The following is a 10,250-nucleotide window of genomic DNA, read 5'->3' as shown; positions in this document are numbered from 1 at the left end:
CGGCGGCGCCCCGAGAGCAGCAGCAGCCCCGAGTCGTCTTCCGGCCACACTGAGGACAAGGCCGGCGGCCCCAGTACGTATAAAGGCAGCGCCCAGAGCTTTATGAAAAGGGAGTTGGAAATCTAGAGCAGCACCGCTGTTAAATTTTTATATGCTGTTTTATAAGCATATAAGGTTTATGAAGGGCCTTTAGGTTTCCCCCAACAAAACTTTGTTATAAAAGGAGGGATCACGTGGCGAGTGCTGAAATTGGCCGTGAAATACCCACCGGCCAAAGCATGCCTGAAAAAAAATTTTTTTTAACTCCCCTTTTCTCTTTTTTTCCCTTCTCAGCTCCCAAACCCGGCAGCTCGATCCCGCTCGGGGCCAGTTCCGGGCTGGGGAGCTGGAGGTGGGCGCCTGTAAATTCCCCCTGCAAGGGCTTCAGGAGCCTTTGATAGCAAGGTAATCCGGAGATTTTTATAAAAGCCATGTGTTGCGCTGGGACTCCAGTCCCGGCTGGGATTCAAAGGCATCGCTGTTTAACGATGGAGCTAGGAGCGCATTTAACAGATAGAGTAGCCTGCTTAGCTCAAGCAATATATTAAAAGAAACAAATTAACCCAAAGTTGGCCTTTTTGTCCAAAGGAAGCCATTTTCCTCCAGCACGGTGGCAATTACGTGCCGCCTTCTGTCCAACTGCATGTTATTCACAATTGTTATTAAATCTGTCAAAAGCAAAATTTTTTTTTGTCTTGTGGGGATTTTTTAAAAGGGGGAAAAATAGAGCCTGTTTAAAGTTTCAGAAGCCCCCATTCCCTCCTCCCTATCCAAAATAGCACCCCTGCCCTGCTAATGGCCCCCTGGCTGAGTAGTAGTGACTCTCAGCAAGGCCAGATAGAGGAATTCTGCTGCCACCTCCCACCTCGAGGGAGCCGGGAGCCTAGGAGCCTAGCCCTGGGAGGCAAGAGTGGGTGGCTAGGGCTCAGGCTGAGAAAGACCGGGCAGCAGCCCCTGATATAAACGAGAGCCAAATCTTGGCTGCCACTGGGAAGGACTGGGGCTGGGGACTGCCTTTACTGCCTCGGGAACAGGCAGCCCAGGTGCTGAAGGTGAAATGTCCCCAGGCGCTGTTTGTTTAGTCTGGCGGTGTGAGAGGGAGCCTGCAACCCCCTTTCGGCTGCTTTCAAAGCTGTTTCGGCAACGCAAGCTAGCCTGTTGCTGTGAGGAGACCTCCTTTCTGCTCAGGGGGCAGCTGGAGCACCTTCCCCGGGGGCCTGTCTGAGGAGCAGGCTTTTATCTAGGGCTAAGCCTTTGGCTGCAGCTGGTCCCCAGCCGGCTGTAGGAGAGCGGGGGCCTGGAGAGACCTTGAGGGGGCTTGAGCTGGGCCTCCAATCCCTGTGGTCAGCTTTTCCCTCGACTTCTGGGCTCTGGGTAGATTGCAGAACCCATGCTTGGCTCAACCCTTTCCTTTCCTCTTCCATAGGTGGCCAACGCACCCGCAAAAAGCGCTGCCCCTATACCAAGTACCAGATCCGAGAGCTGGAGCGGGAATTCTTCTTCAGCGTCTATATCAACAAAGAGAAGCGCCTGCAACTGTCCCGCATGCTCAACCTCACTGACCGTCAAGTCAAAATCTGGTTTCAGAACAGAAGAATGAAGGAAAAAAAAATTAACAGAGACCGTTTACAGTATTACTCAGCTAACCCGCTCCTCTAAGGCTCCAGACACCTGGAATTGGGGGGGGGGCTCCAGACACGTGAAATAATGTGCAGATTTTGCCCTTGACAAGGTCAAGCCACATGGTGACTTTTGAAAAAAGGAGGTGTACAAGAGGGGAAGGCTACATGGAGATAACCCAACAGGAGAGGACCTGGAATTCTCTTGGTTAAGATCTCAGTGGTTAAGATTGATAATAATTGGATTCTGAGTGTTGTGCATCAGCTAGAATGAATGGTTTGGGATGCCTGGTGGTTCACTCTTGGAGCCCGAGACACTTCAGGCTGGGTGTGGTCTCCCAGGGGACTAGGCCCCTTGCCAGGGCCTCTGGAGGCCAACCCCCCTCCAGAACCCTCCCCGCAGACCCTAACCACCCTAGGACTCCTAAGTCAAGAAGCTGTACACCCTCTAAACCCAGTTTACCTTGGGGACAGGGGTGGGAGGAAAGGTGAGGATTCTCAAATGCCCAAAATGGGGCTACTTTCTGAAGCCAGTGTGAAAGGCAGCTGGACTAAGAGGTGGCTGTAAGGTGGGAGAAAGGCTGCAAATCCTGGAGGGAAAGGAAATCTATCCAAGTGGCACGCATGTCATCTGCTCTTCCTAACAACCCACCGCAGTGAGCTCCTAGCAGCCACTTCCTGCACTCCACGTGGATTTCCTTCCTTCCAAACAGGGGTCTTCATCCCAGCCTGCCACTCAGGTCCAAAGCCTGGCTGCAGATAGTACTGTTCCCTGAGTTTGAAGGCATTGAAAAGACCAGAGGCTGCACTAAGGCCGCTGGCCCCTCGATCTCTGCAGGAAATGCCTGTGGAATACAGCAGTTTGGCAAAGTCTCCACCACATTTAATGAAGCTTGGATTTTGCTCAGTGTCAGGCAGTGGGCCTGGCTAGCGGGTCCTCAGATATGGCTATGAGGGGCTGGAGTCCCCCCAGATCCCCAGTTCCAGCTCCACACTCTTCCATCATTGACTGAAAACTGAGCTTGGAAGCTTTCTGTGACCTTCCAAGAGCCCAAGAGTGATTTGGAATTATTAAAACATATGTTCCAGCTCCACACTCTTCCATCATTGACTGAAAACTGAGCTTGGAAGCTTTCTGTGACCTTCCAAGAGCCCAAGAGTGATTTGGAATTATTTTAAAAGATAAATATTATATTATATTATATATATATATATTTCCCTGAAGGAACCAAAGCGAATTTTAAAAAGATACAATGGGGGGGGTGATAAAAATATTTAAAGGCTCTATCTGTTTACAGTGGTCCACGGTTAAACTCGCTCACTGCTAAGAATTTTTGAATGTACGCTTCATACAGGGATGGTGTTCAAAAGACTTGTAAATAAAGGAACCATAACCTAATTTGTTTGAATACTTTTTTTTTCCATTGGTTGATTTCCTTTGGGGTGTTGGAGGGGATGGGAATAGGGGTTGAGAATGGTCTTTTTAATCTCTTGCCACATTTGGAAAGAGTTAGGGGGGATGTTTGGAGGCAGTTCAACCTGTGGACCTCATCTGGGAAAACTAGGCACCATCTTCTTGAATTTCTTCTGCCTGCCAGTGTGAAGAAAGGTCTGGTGGCTCTGCTTGTCATGGAAGTATTGGCCTGCCCCGGGTTCTTACCTACCTTGTGTGTCCTATACAAGAGACAGGGTACAAGGAAAATAAAGACAGTGGGAACTTGAGTATTGGGTCCTGGTGTGACATTCCTCTCCCTGCTTGCCTTTTACTGCCAAATGTCTCCCCTCCCCACATCCTATTACTGGTAAAGAGGCAAGTTACCAGGCCCCTGAGGAGTGAGGCAGTGACTGACTCAGGATTTAGCTACAATGGAAACAGCTTAAGAAACCAAGTTGGTTGGCCATGTTTTTGGGTAAAGTGGGGTCCAAGGGGTGGCATGCCTTGGGCCCTGAAATGTGGGACTTCCTCCTGTCCTGCTAACCTTAGCCCTGAAGAAGGCCTTGGGGCCTGAGGTGGCCATAGAGTCTGACCCCAAACTGCCCTTGCTCACCTCAGGTTTAGGAGGCCTAAGTAGAACCCTTCTGGGGTATCTTGTAGATCCCTTCAACAAAGGGGGATCAGCCTGGGTACCAAGGTGGAGCAGATCTTCAGGATCCTCTAAGTGGCTTTCTCCTCAGCTCCTAGCTGAGGCGGCATTTTGCCTTTGGGGAAAGAAAGATGTCGGTTTCCTCTTTGTTTGCTGCCTTTGAACTTCTGCCTTAAATTTGGACATCACCCATAACCTTGAGGGGCAGGGCGGAAAGGACAGAGCCTTTTGTTGCCCACCCCATCCTCTCTCCAGCCACCCAGGCAGGGCCAGAGCCAACAGAGAGGGTTGCATTTGAAGAGAGGCCCCAGACCCCTGCTCTGTTTATTTGTTTGTGTGTTTGTCTAACTGGTGCGACAGGGGAAACGGAGCTGAAAGGGGAGAGAGGCGACTCCTGATGAATGTCTAGTTTGATAGACACACTGAGACAGACAAGAGCCCCCCTAGGGGGCCTGGAGGGGGCGGGCAGGGAAGCCCAGGTTTAAGGAAAGACTTCCTTTGGGATGGTTAAAGATTAACCAAACTCTCTCAAGTTGTTAGAGAGAGTCCAGCCAGGAGAACTGCTCTCCGGCGGGCGGCAGGCGGACGCGGGTTTGATTTCTGAGCCCTATAAAAGCCCGTCCTCAGATGGCTGTGACAATGTGGTCGTAAACCCGTCCAGGGCTGGCCAATTTGCATATTTGGAATGCGCCGCTATAAACCCGGCTGGGGTTTTGCAGCAATTTCTTAGATGTAAAAATGAGATCTCAATAGCAGCGGGCTGGGTACATTCTTTCCCTCTTTCCCTACCCGGACCCGGCTTCACTCTCTCGGCTCGAGGCAGAAACTCCGGCCCGGCCTAAGCTTGCAGCTGCCACGAGGTGGCGCACTTCCGATCAATGTCAAAGCCGCCGGGGAGCCGGGAACCCCAGCGTGATTCTTGGCCTTTGTTCGCTTCTGATACTAAGAGCAGCACGGTACATTATTTCACTTGTCCCGCTCCCCTTCGTATCAAAAAAGGGGGGCTCGCGCTCAAGTAGTAGTTGGTGTTGTAATTTAGAGCAACTCGCCTTCGCTGACCTCGCGGGCGTCCAGGCGTGGAGAAGCCAGCTGCCCCTTGGCAGTGATTTCGGGAATGTGTCAAGGTAAGAGGCCGCAAGTCCAGCAATTTTACTGTGGTAGGGGTTGAGGGGAGTCTCCCATGTCTAAGCAGGGGTCCGGGACTTAACTGGGCTTGTGGGGTGACGCGGTAGGACCTCGCCCCCCCCCCGTCCTTCCCGAAGGTTGGAAAGCAGAGGGAGGCCTGGGGCGAAAGTTGTGGATTTTAGCTCTTTGCGCCGGCATTTCCCTCAAGGCGATCGTCGGATTTTGTGGAAATACTCAAAAGAGGCTGAGCTGGGGGTGAGAGGCATCCAGGCGACAGCGTTCCAGCTGTGCTGGGGTCCGAGATAGTGGGGAGAGGGTGAAGGAAAGAGAAGTGGCAGGACTGGAGGAAGAAAGAAAGTTTCTACTCAAAACAATGGGGTGGTCGGCACGCGTGGCCCGCCAGAGCGGGCTGAGTGCCAGGGGCAGGCAGCGGGAGCTCGCTGGTTTCCTAATAGGTGCGTTTCCAGGTCTGATCCGCAGCCTAGGAGAAACCTTTGTTCCCCAAAAAGGCCAATTCGGTGAAGTCGCATTTGATTTTTGAGGTTGCTAGAGAAGTCTCTATATTACTCATTTAGAATGTGCCGTTATAAACTTGGCTGGGTTTTGCAGCAATTTCCTAGATGTGAAAGTGACATTTTTTGCATATTTTGCAGACACTCAAAATTGCATTGGTGCCTATCTATGCATTTTCAAAAGCAGGATGAGGGATAAAGTCTGATCAAGCAGTTATTTCTTCAGCGCTGTAATTTTCTAAAGTTTTAAATGATCAAAATGCTAATAATTTGGAAGCCAGATAAAAATTCTGTCTCCCATGTTTTTTTTTGAATGTCATTATCTTTCATTGGTTTCTTGAATTAGTAATTTTCTTTTCCCAAATATACAGTACATAAGTAAAGGGAATCCCAAAGAAAGTAGGTACTGCCTCTGTGTGCACACGTGTAAATTTTGCTTATCAGAATTACCCATCTTTGTTGAGCGTGGGCTCCCAAACTGTGCCAGCAAAGGGCAACAGTGAGAAGGAATAATCACCCACACCAAGAGCTGTTCCTTGTAATTGCAGAATCGCCTCCAGCTTCAAGGCCAGAGGCTGTTTATTATGGACAAAACTAAAAATATTACAATTCAAAGGAGGTCCAAAAAGGCCAGACACTCCCTCCCCCAAGAGGAGCAGGGCTAATTCAGTGATTGGATTCAGAAAAATTTAAAAGCTTGGTTCAGAGTAGATTGCACCTGATCGATTTATACAAGCAAACACATCAACTATCCTCAGAACTGTTGACTTCCTCAAAGATGAACAGGAAAAGAACGGCATTACTTATGGAAAATCTTTCTAGTTATGTGTAAATTCATAAATCTGGAAAGCCCTGAATTTTTGTTAATGCTGGATATGAGGAGGCAGAATTAATTTTTCCTGTGTGGGGCCACACAGCCTAATCCCACAGTCTGCTGGATAATTTGGAGCCTGGAAAGCTTTGAGAACGACCTCTAATACAAATTGCTTACTGGTTAACTCGGAAACAGGTTTTTTGTTTGTTTGTTTGCTTGCTTTCTTTTTAAAAAATACAACTTGTTTTTCATAGTAACAATTTATTTCTCATCATTTGCAAGAGCCTGTTGAAAGAAGAGTTTGCTTCTAGTGAACTGCAGAGTAATATTCCCCACATGGCTTGCTTGTTCTATAGGCCTGGCATTTACTTCCGCTCCATGGAAGGACTGGGTGTTATCAAAACCAGGTAGAAACAGGCAGTATTTACTGCCGAACAAAACATAGGCTCTGGCGGCAGCATAATCGCTGTACAAGCCTGGTTGAGATCAGCAGGCACCGAGGGTTTTGGGTGAAAGGCATTCTGAGAGAGAGAGAGAAAAGAATTTAGCAGCTGGAAGGAAGGGTGAAAGGGAACGAAGGCAAACGGCAAACGGGCAAAAGGAGAGAACAGACAGAAACCTACCAATGCTGCAGTTGGACAGCTTTTCTTCATCTCTTGGGGCTGGGAAACCAAGGAGATCAATAAATGCACTATTTCATTGAGGAGGCTAACACCTCCTTTTTATACTCTAGGCAAGCAGGAGCCTTGGGGCCAGTCGGGATGCTGGGGGCTCCAGACCGACTGAGACAGCTGAGAAGGCTGTTTAACTTGAGCTTCTGCCGTGCGCATCCTAGCCTCGCGATTGAACTAGCCTCTGTAGGCCAGTGCTGCTTGAGCATACTGCAGGCTCTCAGCAGGGCCTGGTGAGGGTGGGACAGCGATCTTGAGCCAGAGAAGTGTACACATTTTTTTTTAAGCAAGAAAAAGCACAAATTCAACATCCTTTTTGCTTTATTGCAAAGAACGGGAGAATCATGCTGGAAAAACACATCTGGCCCTCCACAAAGGTCAGTGAAGACCCAAGTGCCAATGCCACGGTCTGCGATGCTAGTATCAGGCCTTGCAGTGCCTCCACTCTTTGGCAGGGGCGGCCTTTAGTACCATGCTGACTCTTGTAACCTTGGATGGCACATGCGAGCTTCTGAATCCCAGCCAGCTGAAAGAGGTCTATTTGGCTGTCCTATAAGGCCCTGGGCAGAATGGGCCTGAAGCCGCCTGCATCAGGGCACTCTGGCTTGTTTTATCAGCCAAATTGGCAGGGCTCTTGAGTCCCAGGAGAGTCCTGGATGTTCTGAAGAGTTCAAGGAGAAGGCTTTGAAGGGTCAGTGAAGTCCTGGAAATGATGGGTTGAACTGTGGGAATTCACAATTATGCTTTTTTTCACAGAATAAGTCAGAACCTTCCTTAGATTTTCCAGAAGTACACTAAAAGGTTAAGAAGGACAGGTTTACATAATTTTCTTTCATTTTATTTTTGTAGCTTCCACCATCTCATACTTTCCAATGGCCGTGGGCCCTCCCCAAACTTCAGCCTGGAAAGTTGCTTTCCACATCCCCAATATGCAAGGCTGTAGACTCTAATGCTGGCCCAGTGGACTGCTAGGGCCTCTTTCCCTCAAGGAATCTGCCTTCCACTCTCCTAGGACCTACTTCCCATAGGACAGAGCTTTTCTGATAGGTCTGGGCAGGGCTAAGTAGCAAAAGGCCTTTCTCAGACCTTCCCCAGCTTTGTGGCATTTCCAAATGGCACTGTGGAACACAACAGTCTTAGCCAGTTCTATCCTCTGGTGTGTAGAATAGAAGCCGGGAAGATTCCTATGCTGCAGTGCTCTGAAGCTTTTCAGTGCTCACTTTCCTCAGCCACTCAGGACTAGCATGTGAGAATATGCCTTAGCCTTGTACATAAGAGCAACCCAAAAGTTAATGACGTCTACACAGACCGGAGTCTTGATTCTGCTCAGCTGCCTCTTTAGCTTGAGGAGTCTGGCTGGAGAGAGCTGGCTGTCTTCTACTCTCCCTTTCTTTCTCCTCTGCTCTCTCTTCCCCCTCCATATTTCTTTCTGTCCCTCACCTTTTTCACTCCATCCTCTTTTTGAGCTCCGATACCCTGTCTGCAGACCCGGTCACCGACTTGGACTGAGATCCAAGTGGCTGAAGCACTGCACTAGTGCATTAGAGATGGCTTGGCCTCCTAGGCGTGGGGCCGAGCAGCTTGAATCTCAGAAGCCAGAGCCTGGGCTCCACCTAGACTGCTCTCTCCTGTGCGTTTGGGGTCCTCTCAGGACGCCTTCCTCCTCCAGTTGGGTTCACTCTGGGAGGAACCAGAACAGGACCACCGGGCTGTTAGACTTTCCCTGTCACAGGTAGAGGTTTGAGTGATCTACTTTCTGGACTCCTGTGGTCAGCAACTCCAGCTCCAACCAGAGCTTGCTGAGCAGGCAGGCCTGGGACATTCCGGAGAACCACAGCCCACAGATCAGGGGCAAGGCAGCAACCTCCTGGGCTTCACTGGATCCTGCTGGAAAAGGTCACATTTCCTCAGCCTTGTATAGGGCCCATACCTGGGGGCTAGCGCCCCAAGCTGGCCATTTCCAATTGGCTAAGAAAGTGCCCCTAAGAAGGAGCTGGTGTCTGCTGAGTAAAAGAGCTGGCTTCTGATCGCTCTTACAACAGGACCACAAGCCTAGCTCAGCTTCCAAGCCAATGGATTTCCTCATGGGGCATTGTTAAAATGCACACACCCTGCTAGCAAGGACTGCCCCCGCAGAGGATATGAAAGGAAGGGGAAGGGGAAGAGGGATGGGGACAGCAAAGCTGGAGTGTAGTGACATTTGGATTTTTTTTTCATAGCCTCCAGGATATGTATAAATGGCAAGGATAAAAGGAGAGAGGAGAACAGTGTGTCAGAGATGCCTGCTAGGTGCCTTCCAAGTTTTCCTCTCAGGTCTCCCCATCCTAGGAGACCACTGACCCTAGGGTAATGTTTCACTTCCCTCAAAGGACTTGCGCTTGGGGCCTCCTCGGGATAATGGAGCCGGGTAGCATCTGAACCTGGCTCTGGACTCCAGCTTAAGGTGAAGAAAGCTTTCAGCCAAGGTTGCCAGTTGCCTCCTTTCCTTACCAGTGCCAAATCCACAAGGTTCCTGAACAGGAGGTGAGAGGTGAGGCAGATGAGCAAACTGGAGGAGAAAACCTGATTGATCCACGATGCAGCAGGACCCAGGGGCCAGGGATCAGCCACTGCATTTTGGAGAATATTCTGTGTGAAATGTCAGTCAAAGTATGGCTATGGCCATAGCCATTCCCTTCGGATTATAGAAATTCTGAGGGTCCTCCTAGCTTTAGGACCAGGTTTGCCGCTTTTGGGAGCCAGATTTTGGAGACGGGGCCAGCTTCAGGTCCAGAGCTGAACTGAAAGACCCTGAGACCCCCAACAGGGCTCCCTAAGTGGCCAGGGAGAGCCAAAATGAAGACCGCTTCCGCAGCAGGGATGGAGAGCACCCAAGGCAGGCTAGGGTGCACACTATAAACACCCCACTTGTTAACGGCAGGGGCCCAAGGATGCTTCCAACAGACCCTCGCAAGGGGCTCACCTCAGAGTAGGGGCGGGACGCGCTCAAGGACCGGGCCCCCCACCAGCCACTGTGGAGCAGCCCCTGTAGCTCCCGGCCTTTGGGCCAAGGTGTCACGCGTGCGTCTCCTGGTCCATCAATACAGATTACATATTTATATCAATCGCGGGCTCTGAGGGCGCCCTCGGAGAGCGGCCCCGCGCCTACGAAACCAAACTGGGAGTGGTCGCGCGGAAACTCTGGCTCGGGATTGGCTGCGGGCGCCCGCCGCGGTGCGGGGGGATTGCTAATCGTATTCAGCATGTTTTGCACAAGAAATGTCAGCCAGAAAGGGCTATCTGCTCCCTTCGCCAAATTATCCCACAACAATGTCATGCTCGGAGAGCCCCGCCGCGAACTCTTTTCTGGTCGACTCGCTCATCAGCTCGGGCAGAGGCGAGGCGGG

At 50.4% G+C, this 10,250-nt stretch overlaps 2 protein-coding genes across 2 annotated transcripts in view; both read left to right on the top strand.

Moving 5' to 3' along the window:
• Hoxa11 (homeobox A11) overlaps positions 1 to 2,708 on the top strand; it is a 3,411-nt gene extending 703 nt beyond the window's left edge. The window contains 2 exon segments of the mRNA XM_033757408.1: positions 1 to 73; positions 1,466 to 2,708. The exon segment at positions 1 to 73 is cut by the window's left edge and continues 126 nt beyond it. Coding sequence (XP_033613299.1) covers positions 1 to 73; positions 1,466 to 1,698 — 306 coding nt within the window. The 3' untranslated portion in view covers positions 1,699 to 2,708.
• Positions 2,709 to 4,690: 1,982 nt separating this feature from the next.
• Positions 4,691 to 10,250, top strand: part of LOC104864974 (homeobox protein Hox-A10) — an 8,133-nt gene continuing 2,573 nt past the window's right edge. Inside the window, exon 1 of the mRNA XM_010628277.3 lies at positions 4,691 to 4,866. Within this exon, the coding sequence (XP_010626579.1) occupies positions 4,857 to 4,866 (10 nt within the window). The 5' untranslated portion in view covers positions 4,691 to 4,856. The remainder of the gene's footprint in view (positions 4,867 to 10,250) is intronic.

Source organism: Fukomys damarensis, unplaced genomic scaffold (genome assembly GCF_012274545.1).
Source record: "Fukomys damarensis isolate Sample0158 unplaced genomic scaffold, DMR_v1.0_HiC HiC_scaffold_4, whole genome shotgun sequence".
Taxonomy (NCBI): Eukaryota; Metazoa; Chordata; class Mammalia; order Rodentia; family Bathyergidae; genus Fukomys; species Fukomys damarensis.
This window is presented reverse-complemented; position numbering and strand designations above follow the sequence as displayed.